Source organism: Dreissena polymorpha, chromosome 2 (assembly GCF_020536995.1).
Source record: "Dreissena polymorpha isolate Duluth1 chromosome 2, UMN_Dpol_1.0, whole genome shotgun sequence".
NCBI classification, from domain to species: Eukaryota; Metazoa; Mollusca; class Bivalvia; order Myida; family Dreissenidae; genus Dreissena; species Dreissena polymorpha.
Genome location: NC_068356.1, coordinates 92,136,290 through 92,158,685, shown reverse-complemented (window position 1 = coordinate 92,158,685; position 22,396 = coordinate 92,136,290). Strand labels below are relative to the sequence as shown.

Here is a 22,396-nt window from a genome sequence, read left to right as displayed (position 1 = left end):
TTGTGAAAATATTGAATCTTAACTTTCAGTACTTTAATTAAATTTTGAATATATTATTTTGAAATAATAATAATTTGATTATTTTAGAACAAAAACATAATTTTCAATCAATCAATCAATTTAGTGACACACTCCGATCTGCACATAAAACATATCTTAAGCTTCTGTATTCTCACACACAGTAGTGATTTGAAGAGGCAAACCTTAAAAGTAACTATAGCAAATACACATATATACCATGTTATGTAATAAAGTATTCTTTTGCTCTGATTTCTGACCAAAGTTCATTCTCTTAAAACTGACACCTTAAAAACTGAATTCATTGTAGACAGTATTTGCCTTTTTTTATTTGGACTATTTCTATGTATAATATGTGCCCAAAACAGCCCATGATTCCTCTTCCATGTGGTCTTCTGGACAAACAGATTTTTGAAGGATATCATTTGCCGTGCTCTGTGAAAAGGGGGCTTAATGCATGTGCGCAAAGTGTTGTCCCAGATTAGCATGTGCAGTCAGGGATGACTCTTTTCGCCCAATTGGAGTTTTGCTAAGAAGAGACTTTCTTGAAACAAAAAATATCATAAAAGAGGAAAGTATCCGCACAGGCTTATCAAAGACGACACTGTATGCACATGCATTAAACCCTTTCAGTGCTGGAACCGAATTTTGAAGGCCTTTGCAAACAGTTTGGATCCAGATGAGACGCCACAGAACGTGGTGTCTCATCAGGATCCAAACTGTTTGCTTTTCTGATAGTATTCTTTGAAAAAAAAATCGAAGAAAATGCTAATTTTAGAAATTCAGCGGAAGACATTTTAGCAGACAACAAATATCCCAGCATGCAAAGGGTTAAACCCTTTTTCACAGAGCACGGCCCAATTGGATTTATGGACACTGCAGCCTCAACAATTCAGAATCATTAGCCAATAGCTGGTATCATTGATGGCACCCAATGATTTCCTCACCCCAAACTCAGTATCACTATTTATGTGTTTAATATTGCAGGGACAATTGTACACAAACTGTAAGACTATTTAGTCCTCATGTGTTTCTCTTTCATGGGGTATTTTTATCGTCAGTTTACATCTTATGACATGTAGTTAATATTATAACCTCACCATGTCATTTATATACATGCCTGCCATTTGGTGGCAACACAAGACTTTCACATAGGAACCAGACACTATATACAGACACAAGATCAATATGCAGAGATAAATTAATGTGTCTTTCCAGATATTCAAAATTGTCTGTTCAGGTTTTATGCTGTTTGCTGCTCGTCAGTTTTTTAAGGTCGGAAATGAAGCCTTTAAAACTTGATTCTATTAAAGAGGATTTTAAATTTAATTAGATTTTCTAAGGGACTACAAACGCATCAAAACGCGTTTATAAGGGCTAAAGGGCTAACTCTTGCCCCCATATTTGTGGATCAAGGACAAGCATGAAAAACACCCATATAATGTCTCTTTATTTGCTTACTAAGCATTTGTAATGTTTTCTATTCCAGACAATCTGAACTCTGCAGCCAAGTTTGTAGACAAATAATTTTATGCCAGAATTATTGACTTCCATTGCTGGCATTTAGTAGAATGCAAATAAATGGCCACTATTGGCGTTTGCTTGCTGGTACATCCCTTTCCGTGTCATATTGATTTTGTTGTCACCGGAAATTAAATAATGATACCCTCCAGAAATTGAGCGCACTGGCAAGAACTTGAATTCCCAGACAGTTTCTCTAGCACAGGTTTGTCCAATCAAAATTCATATTTATTGGTAACCATGGGCATAGCAAGCCTTGTAAAGCACGGTGCCTGAATAATCTTTTGGCCTTGAATGGATTTAACTCTTTCAGTGCTGGAACAGATTTTTGAAGGCCTTTGCAAACAGTTTGGATCCAGATGAGACGCCACAGAATGTGGTGTCTCATCAGGATCCAAACTGTTCGCTATTCTGATAGTATTCTTTGAAAAAGATAGAAGAAAATGCTCATTTTAGAAAATTCAGCAGATGACATTTTTGTAGACTTCAAATTTCCCAGCATTGCAAAGAGTTAAAAGAAAAAATCCCAAAACTGTAGTGTTGTCCTCGATAAGCCTATGCAAACTGAACGGGCTAATCTGGGATAACATTTAAAACACATGCATTTAACCCCATTTTCCCTGAATGAGGCCGTATAAGTTGTCTTTGCTAATCTTTTCTAGATATTTGTTAAGAAAAGACTTATTTGAAACAAAAAATTCCATAAAAGCGGGAAAAGTGTCTTCCGTGTTGCCTGTGCTGACTGCACAGGCTAATCTGGACAGTGTTTTAAAGACATGCATTTTAGCCCTGTTTTCCCATAGCATGGCACATATAAGTGTTAATGCTATCCTTTTTTTCTCCTGGTACAAAATGGCTACTCCCTTGTAGACTATTAAAGCGTATAAACTCTGCGACCATTTGTGTTATTCATCCTGGTTATTCATCCATGTGTTTGGATAATCTGTAGCTTAGCTTTTATAAGCGGCACAACATGGTAAGATACTAGTTTAGACTGCTGCATAATTATGACTTTGTAATGTTTATTTCATATTGCATTGCTATACATGTCTGCTCACAGGTAGAAATTGTGCATATAGTATATTTTTTTGCAATTAAAGTCATTGTAAGATTTGAAATTGACTACGAGTTCATTATTGTAATCATGATGACATCACCGATATCTGAATGTTAGGGTAACCTTAGATATTTCATGTGGAATCGGCTTATTAACAATTATTATACCCCCACAAACGAAGTTTAGGGGGGTATAAAGGAGTGAGCTTGTCGGTCTGTCAGTCTGTCGGTCGGTCCGTATTAAGTGTCCGCTCTCTATATTTCAAGTAGTTTTCATCTGATCTTCACCAAACTTGTTCACAAGTTGTATCTAGATGATGTCTAGGCCGAGTTCGAACATGGGCCCTGCCGGGTCAAAAACTAGGTCACCTGGTCACTTAGTGCGTTTTTAACATTCAGCATGTTGTCCGCTCTCTAATACCAGTAGTTTTCATCCGATCTTCACCAAACTTGGTCAGAAGTTGTATCTAGATGATCTTAAGGCCAAGTTGAAACATGGGCCTTGCCGGGTCAAAAACTAGGTCACGGGGTCACTTAGTGTCACGGGGTCACTTAGTGCGTTTTAAACATTCAGCATGTTGTCCGCTCTCTAATTCAAGTAGTTTTTATCCGATCTTCACCAAACTTGGTCAGAAGTTATATCTAGTAGATCTTAGGGTTAAGTCCGAACAGGTTTGGTGAGAGCTTTGATGATTTGATTTGACTGTAAAGCATTCTTAATTTTCATTAAATACAACACATTATTGAGTGTTCAGATGTGAAGCTTTGCGGCAAAATGCAACTTGCCGCTGCATACTGACGTGGCTTCAACGGTCGACTCAGCATCGACTCGTTGCACCTTGCTGCGGATCGCGAAATATGTTTGTTCCGCGTTGACTGTACTGTACATACATGCAACTGTAGCTTGGTTGTTTTGTATTTATATGGTTTGTGAAGAAGATTTTGACTGCAGAACAATGTAGCAGTTACAATTTTTTTTTTTAATATCACTTCTCGTGCATAGAAATAAATAACAGTCAACATGTTTCAAACAGTATAATTTAGTCGAGTTACTGACAGGCTTTTCTGGTTTTATGCTGGTTGCATAATCCATTCCCACTTTGGTTCTGAGTGGGAAAGGATTAAAGGATACTAAACATGAAAGGGAGCATAAAAGAGCAAGTTACAATGGCCGATCAGGGTATCAGTGAAAGAACTGTGTATGATAATATAGTTCTCATTTTGTAAGGTATCAACAAACTGTTGGACTGAATATTTGCTGTGTTGTTTCATCTGTTATTGCACCAGCAACATCTGTCCTTGGTTGTTTCTTGAAGCAATTCTGTTTTTTCTGGGCCTTTCTGGTATAATAAACGTTTCTAGTGTAATTAACAGTACTTAATTGATAGTACCTGTACCACACAGTTGATTGTCATATTTCTTGCTGGCCTGTATCTAGCATAATTCATGTCATTGCTGCTTAGTGTAAAGGTATGCACTGGTGTTTGTTGGGTGCCAGAAAACTTTCCTACAAACATAAATGCATTCTGCAGCCATCTGTATATCATTGTAGTATTGTCCCAGAGACTGCTACAACAGTTCTAAGCTTAGCTTATGAGCTTTTCTTTAGTGGTAAAGTGTAAAGTTTATAGCCTTATAAAGCTCAAAGCTTTTTTAATGTGAATCTTTTTAAATTGATTTGAAATATTGGCTTAAATTTAAATTCCTTGCGAGTTGTCATCTTCTAAATGCGGAAAAACTGCTGTGTGAGTAATGGAGACAGTGTGGTTGGAACTGTCATTGGAATTTCCATAGTTACCATGTGGACTGGGTATTGATTTGGGCCATGCATCGGTATTGATTGGGAAATTTCTTGAGAGCCAGTCAACTGAAAACAACTGTGGCACAGTCTAAAAGCAGCTAAAAGCAGCTTCTGCTGAGTTGATGACCTTTTCTGGAAGCAGTAAAAAGTTAGCTTCGGAATTTTTTCACTTTTTCTCTGGAAATACTTGAAAGCAGCCAAGAATAGTGTGACTGTTGATCACGTTGTGTGTTCTTTGGGAGGACAGAGAGTTTTGTTTGAAGAGTTGCCTAATGGTTGCGAGGACAATCCGTGTGTAAGACCAAGGTGACTTGATTTTGGCAACATGGTAAGAAGGGTAGGTGTCAGCTTTAAAGTTTTCTTTTTGTTTCTGTTTTTTACTTGATATTTTTCTGTGTGTGTGTAAGCTTATGAGATATTGAATTGCTCTGGTGATGCTTAATTATTGTATTGTTGCATTTATTGAATATGCAATTAATAATGTTAATTCCTCTGGCCTCCAATAATCTAATTCACATCAATATAGTCCAAGTAATTGTTGTGTTCTATCTGGTCATTATCATCATCTTCATCTTCGTCGTCGTTATCATCATAATCATCATTGTCATCATCATCATCATCTTCGTCGTCGTTATCATCATCATCATCATTGTCATCATCATCGTCATCATCATCATCTTCGTCGTTGTTATCATCATAATCATCATTATCATCGTCATCATCATCATCGTCATCATTGTCATCAATATCAATCATCCTGAAAAGAACCTGCATCAGTAGGAATAGCAAAAGCCTCTATCATGCTTCATCCAACTTGTGATTCTGAATTACATACAAACTTCATGATCACCATGACAAGCAGAAATAGGAACAGAGGTGGTTTGTGAAAGGCTCAGCCTTGAAAATTAAAGAAAAATACAACCATAATGTAAGTTTTGTAATAAAAAATTGTTCTGTACAAAAAAATGTGCAGATGTATTTATGAAAAAATTGGCACCAGCATAAAACCAGAATAGCCTGTGAATAATCGCAAGATGTTAAGATTTTGTGCTGTTTGCTGCTCATTAGTATTTAAGGGTTGGAAATGAAGCCTTTAAAACCTGATTCTTTAAGAAAGGTCTTTAATAACTATGATTGTCTTTGGGACTACAAAAGCTTCAAAATGTGTATGTAAGCGGTAAAGAGTTAAGTAATACAAATTTGAGTGTTTGTGAATTTGAGTGATGCCCTGCTGATTATGCAGAAGGATGTCCCCATATGCTGTGGAATTCTTGAAAACTTTGCAACAAGTCTCTTGGCAATATGCAACCAATACCACTGCATGCATGATTCATGGATTCAGGAGGATGCAGCCTTATTTAAATAAATGATAAGATTGATTTTCTAGAAGAGGTGTCAGTTGAGTTGTCTAAGGGTATGGATTCAGAGAGAGATGATCAATAGTTTGTTTGCATGACTATGCTGAGTCAATGATGTAATCAGATTGCAGGCATTGGGACAGCATTGTGTCATACCTTTAACCTTGTAATACGTTTTCTATGGTTTTGATTGATATGTGATGAGCTTTATTGATTTTCTATGGTGTGATTAATATTTGATTAAATAATTAGCTTATTGGAAAAGAGTTTGTCATGTTTCAAGTTAATTGGGATTGCGACTTTTGTGTGTATGTTATAGTTAAGAAGAATGTGCCTTTCAAGCAATTTGTTTCAACATTGTTTTTAACTTGAGTCGCAGAAATTAATTATTCCTTGACATAGACCTTTTTTATGCGTTTTTTGGGGGGGGAGCATATAGTCGCCACTTCGTCCGTCCGTGCACAATTTTTGTCCATGCTATTTCTCAGCAACTAATGACCGGAATTCAATGAAACTTTTTGAAAGCTTTACTACCAAGAGGAGATGTGCATATTATCAGCGGGTTCTGGTCGGATGATTTTTCACAGAGTTATGGCCCTTTGAAATTTTCCATTAACTGTACATATAGTGCAATTCTTGTCCGGGCTATTTCTCAGCAGCTAATGACTGGAATTCAATGAATTTTTATGGGAAGCTTCACTACCAAGAGGAGATGTGCATATTATCAGCCAGTTCTTGTCGGATGATTTTTAACAGAGTTATGGCCCTTTGAAATTTTCCATTGTACATATAGTGCAATTCTTGTCCGAGCTATTTCTCAGCAACTTATTATAGGAATTCTATGAAACTTTATGGGAAGCTTCACTACCAAGAGGAGATGTGCATATTATCAGCCGGTTCTGATCGGATGATTTTTCACAGAGTTATGGCCCTTTGAAATTTTATATAAACTGTACATATAGTGCAATTCTTGTCCGTGCTATTTCTCCCCAACTACTGACTGGAATACAATGAAGCTTTATGGGAAGCTTAACTACCTTGAGGAGATGCGCATGGTATTTGTCGGTTCTGGTTAGATGATTTATTTAGAGAGTTATGGCCCTTTGAAATTTTTAAGTTGCTAAACCATCCATCGTATTATTTTGTCCAAAGTTATGTCCCTCAAGATGTTTCCTTTTATCTGAATATATAGTGCAATATTGTGACAGTTTCTTGTTTTTTACCATCTTCCATGAAATGAATAAAATATAATTAAGTAGCCAGGCACGTTTGCAATTAGTTTAATCCTATTTATTTTAGCTTAATTGCATAGAAAGTCTAAGGCTTAATGGACCCCTTGCGAGTCTTAGGTAAGATCAGTACTTGTATCTATGAGAATGTTGTGTTTCTGAAGGTTCCAGAGCTTCTGTTTAATGATCTTTAAACCCTTCCCATTCAGATGCAGAGTAAAAATGGCCATACGCAGCCAGCATAAAACCAGAACAGCCTGCAAGTAACTCATGGCTCAAAATGAAGCCTTTGAAACCTAAATCTAGTAAGAAAAGCCTTCAATTTAATTTGATTATCTATGATACTACAAAGAGTCACAACAAATTAAGTGGGAAAGAGTAAGGCTTAAAAAAATGCATGATCCCACAAGGAATTGAGGCAATTTTGAACCCATTTAAGCCAAGTGGACTCTCCCATCCCAGCGATTTTCCTCCTTTATAAAGTACCGGTAAACAGTACTTTCCCAATCGAACGAAAATTCCCAAATTCCCAAAACGGTACTTTCCCAATCGAGCGAAAATTCCCAAATTCCCAATCGGCATCTGGAAAAATCCCAATCAGCGTCCGAATTTTTTCTCAAAACGATAGAAAGTTTCGTAAAAAAACCAACTTTCGGCGAGCGAACAAAGAAAATCGTATAGTTGTGTGTAACCACGCGCTCGATTAATTTCGGGTTTTATTATTCAGCGCATTCAATCAATAGAGTTGTTACTGTTTCCGGTTCTTTTGCCAGGCAGCCAGCGTACTGTTTTACGTCGGTTTGTAACCTTATCGTAGTTTGAAATGAGTCATAATAGCAAATATTATGCCAAAAAACCAATCGGAACCATCTATCACAGGACACATTGACAGCAATAATGATGCTGTGCAGGGAGGGATGCAAGCAACTGAGTGATGATCAAACATCAAAGATTGTTGAAATTTTCACAAAAATGAAAGAGAGAGACATTGCTTTAAAAGAGATTAAAACAACTAGTAATTGATTTGGTGTGTTCTTTATAATATTTTGTTATTTATATAAATTTTATAACTTAATGGTCATTAAGGCATGCCTGCAAATGATTATTTAAATGGATATGTTCAATTAAGTATGAACTGTATGATGTATTCAATAAGACCCAAACTTCACGACGCAATTTTCCCAATTTCAGGATTTCACGACTCGATTTTTCCCAATTTTGAGGTTTTCACGACTCAATTTTTCCCAATCAGACCGGTACGGGTACTTTTCCCAATTGGACAAGGAAAATCGCTGCATCCTTCTAAATTGGATCAATTTATTTCCAAAATTAGGGATGTCTAGTATACTTATTTCTATACTTAGAATATTTCTTACATAAATTCCTTTAAGCAAACAGCGCAGACCCAGATGAGACGCCGCATTATGCGGCGTCTCATCTGGGTTTAAGCTGTTTGCAGTGTCCTTTTTTCAGGACGCTAGGCATAAATGGGTTAAATTAATTAAAAAATCTCATGATCCCACAAGGAATTGAGGCATTTGAACTGCAGGTTTTTGCTTTTATTGCCCATTGCCGCTGAGTATAACACTGGTAGTCCATAACAGTTGAAAAATATGCTGACACACCTGGCCCTACTGTAAAACATACCTACCCTGCAGAAGTACTTTGGGAAATCAGATTTGAGTGGTGCGAAAACCCCAGATCTCCATGCAAAGTGTGGCTTTTAAATTCCCTACAGAATCCTGGCATTGTTCTGGTGGTCATGTAAACATAAAACACATTGTTATGAAGTGCCCAGTGTTGCACTGATTATTTTGTTCTGCCAGCCAGCTAGCCCAACTCCATAGGGTTTTAGGAAAGGTTGGCACCTTGCTGGTTTTGATTCTACACATTCTTAGCCTAATCTGTGGCAGAATCAAATATTGTTGTTGGCAATCTGAGATGAATGGATGTGCTTGGAATTAAATAAGTTTGTCTTCTTTGAAATGAGAGTGGGTTTGTTTTGAAACTTTGGAGTACAACAATTTTGTTATTGTATATGCAGATAGATGATTGAGAAGTTTGCTTAATTGCTTTTGGTTGATTTGCTTAATATTTATTGTGGAAATGGTGTAGTGTAATTTTAGTGGACTACTAGTTAAAATTGTGTTGAAACTGTTTGATTTGCCTACAACAGATGCTTTATTTGAAGATGAAATAGTGTTTTATATGGTTTTCATTTAACATGATGAAAGCTTTGAGAAAGAAATGGAGGGTTTCTTGGGTAAGTACTGAGAAACACACATATCTAGGTTGATCATATGAGCCTGGTTGTGGGAAAATAGGTCTTAATGCTTTTGCGTAAAGTATTGTTCCTGTTGCACAGGCTAATTAGGGACAAAACTTTACGCTTGTATGGATTTTTTTGTTTGTTACAGGAAATCTCTTCTAAGCAGAAATACTATTTAGGCAGAATGTTTGGTCCCTGATAAGCCTGTGTGGACTTCACAGGCTAATTTGGGATGATACCTTCGCACATGCATTAAGCCCAGTTTTCCCAGAACAAGACTCACTCATTTTAGTAGATCGAGGGCAAAATGTGAAGCTGTAGTATCCCCTTTACATGTCTTTATCCGCTATGATAGTTTCATGCTTGACTGTTAACCCTATGCTGGGAAATTTGTTGTCTGCAAAAATGCCGTCTGCTGAATTTCTAAAATTAGCACTTTCTTTGATTTTTTTCAAAGAATACTATAAGAATAGCAAACAGTTTAGATCCTGATGAGACGCCACGTTCTGTGGCGTCTCATCTGGATTCAAACTGTTTGCAAAGGCCTTCAAAATTCGGTTCCAGCACTGTAGGGGTTAAAGATTCCTTCATTTTGCAGACAAATTGCTGTGTGGAACCTTGTATGCTAACTAGCACATGTACATGGCGATGCCATGTTCTGTCTGTCAATATTGGATCCTAAAACATTTGACCAACAGCTTTTGTTGTTGCTTCTGTTGCTTTTCATGTCTACTTTGAAAGTGTGGAATATTTATTTTAACATTGATATTAATTAATCTGATACTGATTATCGTCCACATGACATTCATGTACTATGCAATAATTAATACATAAATATCAATTGCATTTCAAGCCATATTTTGTTAAAAGTGTTTTATAGACACAAGTAATAAAGTGAACAAATTAGGCAGGAAATACAATAATTGAATCATTAGCACATGATAACTGCAAACCATTAAATACGTATATAAGTGGTAAAGGGTTAAATACGTATATTAAATACGTATCTAAGTGGTAAAGGGTTAAATACGTATTTAAGTGGTAAAGGGTTAAATAGCTCATGTTTATGAAAAGTTATCAGGCGGTTTCCAAGAGAATCTTTTGGTAAAACATATATATCCATTTATCTTAAGTGGATCTGCAATATAAATAATTCTGGGTTCCTGAGATTTTCAATGAGCATTTGTGATATAAATTTTGTGCTATCTGTTGAGTTCCAAAAAAATAGCTACAAAACACAGCCAAGTTATCAGCGATTATCTACCTATAACTCCGCAATCAGATTGCAAGCAAATGGTTTTATTACCTATGAGTTACCTGTTCCGTAGAATAAACGTCTCCATTTTGAAATTGTTCATAGACCCTTACCTATTCTGAGATACACTCCAAAAAATTGAATGAAATCCTCTTCAGATGTAAACATATTTTTCCCCAGGTTGTTCTGGAGTCCGTTAAACGAGTTGAAAGAAAATTGAATGTATGAAGCTGTTTGGGAGTGTTTATCATTTCAATCCTTTCATGCCTGTAAAATTCTAGTTTTGTAGCTTGGTTTAAAATTTCATTACCAAAAAGTGTTTTAAGACATCTGTTTGCAAAGACTATCCATGTGTCTGTTATAGAACACATATTTTGTGTCCCTGTAGTTCAAATCCCAAAGGTCAGTTTACAGTTTTCCATCATAAATTGCAAAAAAACACTTTTTTTACCAAGACACATCTCTTAGTGCAGTCATTGAAAGCAGTCATTGAAAGTTTGCATTTTGGGAAAACACTAAATTACTGTACAACAACTTTAGTGCAACAATGTCTTAAAAACGGCCTTTAAAACTTTTACTTAGTAAGAAGACCTTTCTTTAATTAAATTTAAATTTCCAAGGGACTTCAAACACGTCAAAATACGTATCCAAGTGGTAAAGGGTTAAAACTAACAGGTCTATGGCTTACAAACTGTCTGTAAATTTTGCTGTTGGTATGATTTCAGACGGATGGAAACACAAGTTTCCTGCGGGCAGCCCGGGACGGCAACCTGGAGGAAGTGCTAGATTACCTCAATGGGAGCACAGACATCAATACCAGCAACCCGGTAGGTAGCGCTAGGTTTGAGCCTTGTTCCAGTTAGTGATCGGTTTGAGCCTTGTTCCGGTAGGTAGCGATAGGTTTGAGCCTTGTTCCGGTAAGTAGCGATAGGTTTGAGCCTTGTTCCGGTAGGTAGCGATAGGTTTGAGCCTTGCTCCGGTAGGTATAGATAGGTTTTAGCCTTGTTCAGTTAGGTAGCAATAGGTTTTAGCCTTGTGCCAGTTAGCGATAGGTTTGAGCCTGGTTCCTGTAGGAAGCGATAGGTTTGAGCCTTGTTCCAGTTAGCGATAGGTTTGAGCCTTGTTCCAGTTAGCGATAGGTTTGAGCCTTGTTCCGATAGGTAGCGATAGCTTTGAGCCTTGTTCCGGTAGGTAGCGATAGCTTTGAGCCTTGTTCCGGTAGGTAGCGATAGCTTTGAGCCTTGTTCCGGTAGGTAGCGATAGCTTTGAGCCTCGTTCCAGTAAAACTGGGCTTTCTTTAATATTGGACAACCAATCTGACTTTTTGATGTTCGCAGTGCTTAATTTGTGGGAAAGATCTTGGCTTCAATGTGTGGCCTAGGTCAGAAAAAACAAGGCTGTATGTATGTGTGCTAAGTGTCCCTTTTTTAGATTTTTTTTGTACTTTCTGCCTGAACAGGATTTTTGGTTCAGAAGGGACTTGCCTGCAAGTTTGGGAGGCAAATATGTAATAATAAACAACTTTTATTTGACTTCAAAATTCATCCACATATTATCAACTTACAACTGAGTCTTTATAATGCTATACCACATGAACTTCGCTATATGAGCTCATACTGTTGTGAACATGTCTTACATGCACAATTATTTCCCACACACTGACGTTAAGCTGTGTGCCTATAGAAAACAGCTATGTAGACCTGTAATCCTTTGATCAGCTGGCAGCCAATTAGTGGTAGAACATAAAGAAATAGCAGTGTTAAACTAATTAATAGCATCCTCAGGTGTCTTTGATGGAAACTGGGATTTTTTTTATAAATTACCTGGCTGTGTTTATTAAAGGGATTTTGTTGTTTGTTTTCGCCATTTACTGTATATACTTTCACCACATATTTTTGTAATTACCCACAAAATGGTTGTAAATTAAGATCTACTGCCAAATGCTTATCGTGAATCACTTGTTTATTTCCTATTGGACCTCCATGTTGATGTTCTGATGTTGAGTGCTTAAATTTTGTGTGAAGATCATGGCCAAAATATATTGAAACATATTCGCCAAAAGAATAAATATTCTTAGAGCAAATGTGTTTTTATGGTAATAATTGCATAATTGTAACTAACTTTATCACTGTTATAAGTAATATCAAATATATATATATATTTATTTTTGAAATATTTGTCATGAAGTCTGTAAATATTAAAAGAAAAGGGCTTTGAGTAATGCAATAAAGTTTATGGATTTTTATGCCCCCGGTAGGGTGGCATATAGCAGTTGAACTGTCAGTCAGTCAGTCAGTCAGTCAGTCAGTCAGTCAGTCAGTCAGTCAGTCAGTCAGTCAGTCAGTCAGTCAGTCAGTCAGTCAGTCAGTCAGTCAGTCAGTCAGTCAGTGTTTCAGTCTGTCCGTCCGTCCAAAAACTTTAATGGCCATAACTTTTTCAATATTGAACATAGCAACTTGATATTTGGCATTCATGTGCATCTCATGAAGCTGCACATTTTGAGTGGAGAAAAGTGAAGGTCAAGGTAATCCTTCAAGGTCAGATGTCAAATAAATGGCGTCTGTCCGTCCATCCAAAAACTTTAATATTGGCCATAACTTTTTCAATATTGAAGATAGCAACATTTTGAGTGGTAAAAAGGTGAAGGTCAAGGTCATCCTTCAAGGTCAAATGTCAAATATATGGTGTCTGTCTGTCCGAAAGCTTAAACATTGGCCATAACTTTTTCAATATTGAAGATAGCAACTTGATTTTTGGCATGCATGTGTATCTCATGGAGCTGCACATTTTGAGTAGTGAAAGGTGAAGGTCAAGGTCATCCTTCAAGGTCAAATGTCAAATATATGGCGTCTGTCCATCCGTCTGAAAAATTAAACATTGGCCATTACTTTTTCAATATTGAAGATAGCAACTTGATATTTGGCATGCATGTGTATCTCATGGAGCTGCACATTTTAAAAGGTGAAAGGTCATGGTCAAGGTCATCCTTCAAGGTCAAAGGTCAAATATATGGCATCTGTCTGTCCGTCCGAAAACTTTAACTTTCGCCATAACTTTTTTATGCACCTGAAGGGGGGCATATAGTTGTTGAACTGTCCGTCTGTCTGTTCGTCAGTCAGTCTATCCGTCCGTCAGTCCGTCCGTCTGTCCATCCGCCTGAAACTTTTAACATTGCCCATAACTTTTGCAATATTCAAGATAGCAACTTGATATTCGGCATGCATGTGTATCTCATGGAGCTGCACATTTTGAGTGGTGAATGGTTAAGGTAAAGGTCATCTTTCAAGGTCAAAGGTCATGGTCACAGGTCATTTTTTGCAATATTGAGATAGTAACTTGATATTGGCATGCATGTGTATCTCACAGAGCTGCACATTTTGAGTGGTGAAAGATCAAGGTCATCCTTCAAGGTCAAGGTCAAAGGTCAAATTTTGCAATATTGAAGATAGCAACTTGATATTTGGCATTCATGCATATCTCATGGAGCTGCGAATTTTGAGTAGTGAAAGGTCAAGATCATCCTTCAAAGTCAAGGTCAAAAAGCAAATTTTGCAATATTGAAAATAGCAACTCAATATTTGGCATGCATGGGTATCTCATTGAGCTGCACAATTTTAGTGTTAAAAGGTCAAGGTCATCCTTCAAGGTCAAAGGTCAAATTTTGCAATATTAAAGATATCAGCTCGATATTGGCATGCATGCGTATCACATGGAGCTGCACATTTTGAGTGGTGAAAGGTCAAAGTCAAACTCATTCTTCAAGGTCAAAGGTCAAAATTTTGCAATATTGAAAATAGCAACTTGATATTTGGCATGCATGTGTATCTCATGGAGTTGCACATTTTGAGTTGTGAAAGGTCAAGGTCATCTTTCAAGGTCAAATTTTGCAATATTAAAGATATCAGCTCGATATTTGGCATGCATGCGTATCACATGGAGCTGCACATTTTGAGTGGTGAAAGGTCAAAGTAAAGGTCATTCTTCAAGGTCAAAGGTCAAAATTTTGCAATATTGAAGAAAGCAACTCGATATTTGGCATGCATGTGTATCTCATGGAGCTGCACATTTTGAGTGGTGAAAGGTCACTGTCATCCTTCAAGGTCATGGTCAAAAGTAAAATTTTGCAATATTGAAGGTAGCAACTCGATATTTGGCATGCATGCATATCTCATGGAGCTGCACATTTTGAGTGGTGAAAGGTCACTGTCATCTTTCAAGGTCAAGGTAAAAAGTAAAATTTTGCAATATTGAAGATAGCAACGCCATATTTGGCATGCATGCATATCTCATGGAGCTGCACATTTTGAGTGGTGAAAGGTCAAAGTCAAGGTCATCCTCCAAGGTCAAGGTCAAAGGTCAAAATTTTGCAATATTGAAGATAGCAACTTGATATTTGGCATGCATGTGTATCTCATGGAGCTGCACATTTTGAGTGGTGAATGGTCAAGGTCATCCTTCAAGGTCAAATTTTGCAATATTAAAGATAGCAACTCGATATTTGGCATGCATGCGTATCTCATGGAGGTGCACATTTTGAGTGGTGAAAGGTCACGGTCATCCTTCAAGGTCAAGGTCAAAAGTAAAATTTTGCAATATTGAAGATAGCAACTCCATATTTGGCATGCATGGGTATCTCATGGAGCTGTACATTTTGAGTGGTGAAAGGTCAAGGTCATCCTTCAAGGTCAAAGGTAAAATATATGGCTTCAAAGCGGCTCAGTATGGGGCATTGTGTTCTACGAACACAGCTCTTGTTAAATATGTTAAGTACAGTCACTGGATTAAATGGTAATAATACATGTGAGCTTAACTCTCTGCAAATAGGGTTTAATGCATATGCATAAAGTGTTGTTCCAGATCAAACTGTGCAGTCCACACAGGCTTATTAGTGATGACACTATTCCAATCCTCCCTTTTATGGAATAGTACAATAAAAGCAGAAAGTGTATTCCCTGAATGTGATTAGCCTGTGCAGACTGCAGAGGCTAATCTGGAACAACACTTTTTGCACATGCATTAAGCCCCATTTTCCCAGAGTGTGGCCCATATGTTTAATGTCTCTTTTTCAGAATGGACTTAATGCCCTCCACCTGGCGTCCAAGGAAGGTCACATCAACATTGTGACAGAGCTGATCAACCGAGGGGCCAACATCGAGGCTGCCACCAAGGTACCATGACTCGTGGTGACACAATTTTAAATGCTTCTTGGCTCCATGTATATATTTATTGTGTTGTTAAGATGGAAACTCATCTTATATTGTGGAGATAATAAGAAAAAAAGGCAAAGCTGTTAACTCTTTGTAAACTGTTACGTCTTGATCAAACGATAAAAACATATAATTTACAAGCACACAGCAATAATCCAGGGTTAAGATGTTGTAACTTCTAAACATTTCTAGCTCACATACAGTTGTTTCACGCTCAAGCATTGAAATTAGTTGCTAAAATTGGATTTCCTTACCTATTGCAGAAAGGAAACACAGCGTTGCACATTGCATCCCTGGCTGGACATGAGGACATTGTCAAGCTGCTGGTTGCCACGGGCGCCAAGGTCAATGTTCAGGCGCAGGTAGGTCAAAGGTCATATTCTAGAACATTGGTTGACAAGGGCACCAATGTTAATGTTTAGGCACAGGTAAGTCAGAAGTCACATTTTAGAACATTGGTTGCCAAGGGTGCCAAGTTAACCCATTTATGCCTAGCGTTTAGAAAAAAGGCCTTGGCAATTAGCATAGACCCAGATGAGACGCCGCCTCATCAGGGTCTGCGCTGTTTGCTAAAAGGAATTACTGTAAAAAATATTCTCAATATAGAAATAAATATACTAGACATTCCTAATTTTGGAAATAAATTGATCCAATTTAGAAGGATTGGAGAGTTCACTAGGCATAAATGGGTTAATGTTCAGCACAAGAAGGTTAAAGGTCATAATTATGATTGAGGATTTGAAGACATTTAACACAGGTTTTGCTTTGTTTATATAATTTCATTTAGAAGTAAGATAAATTCTTGACTGTTTGAAAATTTTAGTACAGGCATTGCTTTTATACTTCTGCAAACAAAATTCGAGAGGGGTTATTTTGGAGACAGTCTGTCAGTCCCTTGTCAGTCAGTAAGTCCATTTCAATATTATAAATATTAGAGCAAACTACTACTACATATATTAGGTGATTAAATTAAAGCTTCGTTTATCACCATGATATGTAGATGTGCTGTACAATTTTTGCATCCCTTATAGCTTAAAAAGCAATGAGGTGGGTGGGGGTTATAAGTCTGTAACAATGCTCTAGTTTCAGATTGTGTCTTTAGCCTGAAAAATTGGAAACATTTTTGCAACAGTTTTGGTGATAAATAACCATAGTGTTTGTTCATTGCAATTAGACTGGTTCATATTTCCATTTTTCTCTGATTTCAGACTGGTTTATATTTCCACTTGTCTTTGATTTCACTGTCTTTTAAGTCCCTTTGTTTCTCTTTCATATCTGACTGGTCCATATTTCAATTTCTCTCCAAAAAAATTCAGACTGTTTCATATTTCCATTTCTCTACTTTCTGATTTCAGACTGGTTTCACGCCGCTGTACATGGCAGCCCAGGAGGGTCACTCAGACGTGGTGAAGTTCTTACTGGCTAACGGGGCTAGCCAGAGTCTCTCCACCGTGGTAAGTTACACCTGCGACATTTTGTCTGTCCCTGACCTTTTGGGAAAAAATGTTGTCAAATTGGTAATTCACAATAAAAGAGCCTTTTTGGGAAATTTCTCAATAAAAAAGCACAGTAAGAAGTTTTGCTACGAAAAAAATCCAATCAGAAATTTCTCAACGAAAAATCCCCATTAGGATTTTGACAACTAGAAAGCCTACATGGAAAAGTAAGTTCAAATAAATCTTGTTATCAGTATTGGTTTCCATGGATAAGTTCATGAAAGTGCGATATCATTCCAGATGTGCAGTCCCCATATGGTTATCAGAGACAACACTTTCCGCATGTACTGGAATTTTTTCCAACAAAAGTCGTTCTTTAAAAAAAACAACATCAAAGTGGAACGTGTTGTCACTGATCAGCCTGTGCGGACTGCACAGGCTAATCATTAAAGACACTTGTATGTAAATGTATTTAGCCCAATATTTCCAAAGCAAGGTTCATATAAAAATGCATTTCATGAAAAAAACAGATTAAGAACATTATTAAGATGTAGTGTAAGCTTGTATAAAAGCAGCATAGACCAAAAATAATAATTGTATGTAAATGTCTGTGTCATTAATAGTTTTCAGTGTTAGCTCGTCCTCACCGGTTCACATTGTAATTCCTGTTTATTTTTGTTTGCGTTTTTTGATACAATGTTCTCAAATTATTTTGTTAATTTATATTCTGGTCTAAACATTTCTTTCCGGTTTGCTGGTTTTACCAGATTAACCGTCATATAATGAATGGATAAGGTGTGTGCATGTTTACATTTTTGGTGGAAAGCATTCCAGCATGAAAGTAATTTTTTTATTTCAATAAATGTCTTTTGTGCATGGAGATGCAGATACAAGAGGAGTAAAAATGGTACTTGACCTGTATAAATGAATGACCTTTCCAATTACATGTTCTTATGTAAACAATGTTCTTCAGTACTGCTTTGTATTTATTAAAGATTTGTTCATTGAAAATCATTTGATTGAGAAAATAAATTTTCCACTGTGCATCATTTTGAGAACCTTGTTCTGTTTGTTGCATGCTGTTTGGGTTTGCTCACGGCCGTTTTGTTTTAGATGAATAACAATGCGCGCGATAGGAGAAGTGTGGCGTCCCAGGTATATACATATATGCAGTGCTCGGTGAAAAGGGGTTTAATGCAAGTGCGAAAGTGTCATCCCTGATTAGCCTGTGCAGTGTGCACAGGCTAATCAGGGACAACTCTTTCTGTCTAAACTAGATTTTGCTAATAAGATACTTTCTTTAAGCAAAATAAATATTATAAAAGCCTAAAGTGTCATCCCTGATAAGCCTGTGGGGACTGCTTAGGCTTAGCTGGGACGACACTTAATGCACATGCAGTAAACCCCCTTTTCACAGAGAGAGGTTCATATAAAGATGTAGGACTTAAGGATTGTGTATGTACACACTAACACATAATCAGTTATGGCTTCCAGGCGGCTTTTTAACCCAGTAGTGGCAGAATCCCAGTGTTCCTTGATTTTGATCTGTTTATATTTCAGTCACTAAGGCTTGATTACAAAGAAAGCCTAAGAGCTTTGTAACACCCTATTGAGTCAGATTATTTGGGTAGAACCAGTACTTGTGTCTTTTGGAAGGCTCATTAAGTGCCTATAAGACACAAGGCCTTCTGTCTACACATGGCAGATGCCTGATCCACCTTGCCGCCTCAGTCAGTTTATATTCTGATCAGACAGTTTTTATCAGCTGAATGATATGATGTTTTTGTATTCGTTTCATCTGTCAGTTGAATCAAATAATTACTTAAATACCAATAGATCATCATGATGCAGTGGTCATTGCAATGCAGTGGATGGTTCATCATGTACATATTACATGTTGTTACTAATTCATAGTGTAATGATTGCCTTCTAACTAGCCAATTGAATAGCTGTGCGGTTCTTAATCATATTAATTGGTACTAATATCATTCGGTACAAAAGGATTTAGTACATCATGGCTGTTAAAATGTAGAAAGGAAAGACTTGCAACTAAAACACCGGAAAAAAACGCCAACAACAGTTTAAATTCTGTACAATGCTGTCAAAGCATATTTGCAAATATTTTGTATGAAATACTTAATTTCTTTTATAGCAATGATTTTTGTATATACATGGAGTGATGCCTTGCATGCACATAGTATCATGTATGCTATCATATGCTAACATTAAGCATGCGAACATGATTTGTTCATGTGATATTGTTACTAATATGTACTCTTTTAGTTACTCAGTCTTTCCGCTTTGCTTAAAAAATTCCATCTGGCAGGGAATTGTTTTTCTGTTCTATAGCAGAGAAGCTATTTATGCTTCTTTCTCTGCCAAAATATCTTCCTTCATTTTCCAACACAATTGCAGGATTTGTTTTATTTGGAAGGGTCAATCCGTGAAAAGTCGGACGTCTTTAAAAGTCGGACAGTTGACAATAAAACACATAATAAAATATACAATAACCGACTTGAAATCCCCAGTAACACGCATTTAGTGACACATAGCCATTCTCTTTGAAAAATACATCTGCACAGTATGTGCATCGACACCGTTTACGTAAACACAAAACCAATGACGTGCCACACACAGGCTTATGACGATACGCATTGTTTCCAGAAAGGCAGGCAATTTGAATGCTAAGGTTTGTTCAGTGATTTTCATTGCGCAACGGCTATACGATTGTATATTCATTAAGATATTGATTGTTTTAATGTTTAAGGAGATAAAATTTAATAGTTTTATGAAGAATATCGGAAAATTTATTATGTATTTGACGAAATTAAAAGTGTCCGACATTTAACTACATATTTTGCATTGCAGTTAAAACTCTGACAATAGCAAGGAAAAAACAAACACACAAAAAACGAAGCCACTTTGCTTAAAGTTATCAATCATGGCTAATTATTGACAATAAATATTAAAATAAAATACAGCAGTAAGTCTGTACAGTTCGTAAATGTTATAATGAAATAAACACCAACTGCCCGGCTATATCATTGGTTAGCACACTCGATTATCACTCAGGCGACCCAGGTTTGATACCCGCTCCCGGCGCATATGAGTTCGGTTGGTGGTCAACTGTTTTCCCCACAGCACAAGACCACCTCAAAATTATTCCCTCAGTAAATAGTTAAAGATTGCATATATAATTCAAATTTTGTTCAAACTTTTGTTAGTCTAAAATCTGATAAGTAGTTGCGCGGAAGGACCTAATAAACTTCGAAATACACACCGTCCCGCCCGCACGCCCGCATGCATCCCCCACCACACACATTAAGTATTGATTCAAAAATTGCGTTGAGGCCATTTCATTTGCATTTTAAAATTATAAATCTTTATAGGCAATGAAGAAAGTCATCATTGAAGGTCTATATGCAGTCGGCATGCATCACCATAGGCAAAGGGCTCTCCAGGTTGCCGCCCAATACCGTGGAAAACCGGAACAGGAAAAATCTTTTGACCGACATGCCATTGCCATCCACGCACACCCTTCAGATAGATTGTGTGCCTATTTGCGTCGCCAAGACGCTCTTTTCATATCGGAATTACACAGACTCAATTTCATAGATGGACATATTTTAATTAAACCGAAATTTGAGCCTGTATTCCGTGCCCGTGTGGGTCCATCTCAACGATGTAATTTGGGATTTTACGCAAAGGATGAACATGTAGCTTCCATCCAGATATGTGCTAGTAATCATGGCATGCTTGTGCGCTTTGCAGATTAACATGACAAGTGTTATGTATTTTAAAATACATGTACATGTAGATTTATTAAACATACATAGTTTCAGATGTCCGTTTTGTCTTTTATTTTATTTCCATTTTTATTGCATTAATTCAATTTGTTGTAATCTCAAAAAGTCATCTTAGTAGGTAAGGAACCGCACAGTGTAAGCACGGTGTGCGATCTTACATAATTGCCAGTAATGAGGTTGAAGCCTGGGAGGGGTTAAGGTCTTAAGTAGCCAAATATTATTTTTTATACACAAAGTTTTAACATCATTAAATTTATCATTTTTACTTAGACAGCATCAAACGCAGCAAAATAAGACAGTACTCAAATGAAGGAGGTTGCACCCTCCGTGAAAATCTACGTAATTGATAGCTTTATGTAAAGTGCGCACATGTTGGTGAACACTTATTCGCACTAATAATTCTTCATTGAGATGATCAAAAACGTGGTTTTATTCATCATTATCGTCGCCATCACCATTGCTTTTCATATTTGGCTTTCAGCTATGGCGCGGAAGCATTAAATAGTACAGCACATGTAAAATACTGCTACATTCAAATTACTTCATTTTACTGTAAGTGTAAATATATGAAGTTTGGTTCAATTACTGTTCCACAGTCCGAGATTTAACTACGCAAAAATAACTGTCCGAGTTTCAGCTACAGTGTGTCCGAGTTTCGACTACTCTGTCCGAGTCATAGCGATTCGCATCAAGCAACATTTTCATAATGTAAATCGCGGTGTTTTCACATTACATCATCAATGTCACCAAAATTCGAAACTACGCTCATTTGACTTTATAAGGGGAGGTAATCCCCAAAACGACTCGTCGTATGTTCTATATAATGATACAATAGCTTTGGGATATAGAGTTTTGTCCGACTTTTCACGGATTGACCCAATAGACCTAAACATATGAAAATAGTGATGATGATTGTGTTATGATTGATTTATTCATATGTTATTTTGAATCATGAAAGTTATTGTAACTGATTTTGAAATAAAAAATAAATGAAAATAAATGTTTGAACACTTTAAGTGTAGGAAATTCTTGTATTGTATTGGTATTTTTACAAACCAAACATAATACAAATCGGTACTTTCAATAATCAAAACATTATCAAAAGTTTAAAAACATCTCTCATGTCATATACTTATTTTATTTCATACAGTTATATTGCATCATTTATTAACTTTTAATCTGTTTTTCATAAATAGAAAAATGAAGCATGAATGTAGTCTTGATTTCGTTTAGTACCATTTTTAATGGCATTTCTTTAGCTGAACAGATCATATGACCATCCATTGCATCAACTTAAGGTTATTTTAAGTACACTTTTATAAGACGGCCATTTATTTAGTGTGATGTCAAACACAATGTAGAAAAAACCCAACCTCAACTGGGCAACTTATGTTTTTTTCTTTTCCTTTTTATGCCCCCGAAGGAGGGCATATAGTGATC

The 22,396-nt window shown here is 36.7% G+C and overlaps 1 protein-coding gene across 8 annotated transcripts in view; it reads left to right on the top strand.

Moving 5' to 3' along the window:
- LOC127868048 (ankyrin-2-like) overlaps positions 1–22,396 on the top strand; it is a 211,708-nt gene that overhangs the window by 5,700 nt on the left and 183,612 nt on the right. For all 8 annotated transcript variants that reach the window (XM_052409624.1, XM_052409621.1, XM_052409619.1 and 5 more), the window contains exons 2-6: positions 11,233–11,334; positions 15,577–15,675; positions 15,978–16,076; positions 17,070–17,168; positions 18,264–18,305. In XM_052409624.1, coding sequence (XP_052265584.1) covers positions 11,233–11,334; positions 15,577–15,675; positions 15,978–16,076; positions 17,070–17,168; positions 18,264–18,305 — 441 coding nt within the window. The remainder of the gene's footprint in view (positions 1–11,232; positions 11,335–15,576; positions 15,676–15,977; positions 16,077–17,069; positions 17,169–18,263; positions 18,306–22,396) is intronic.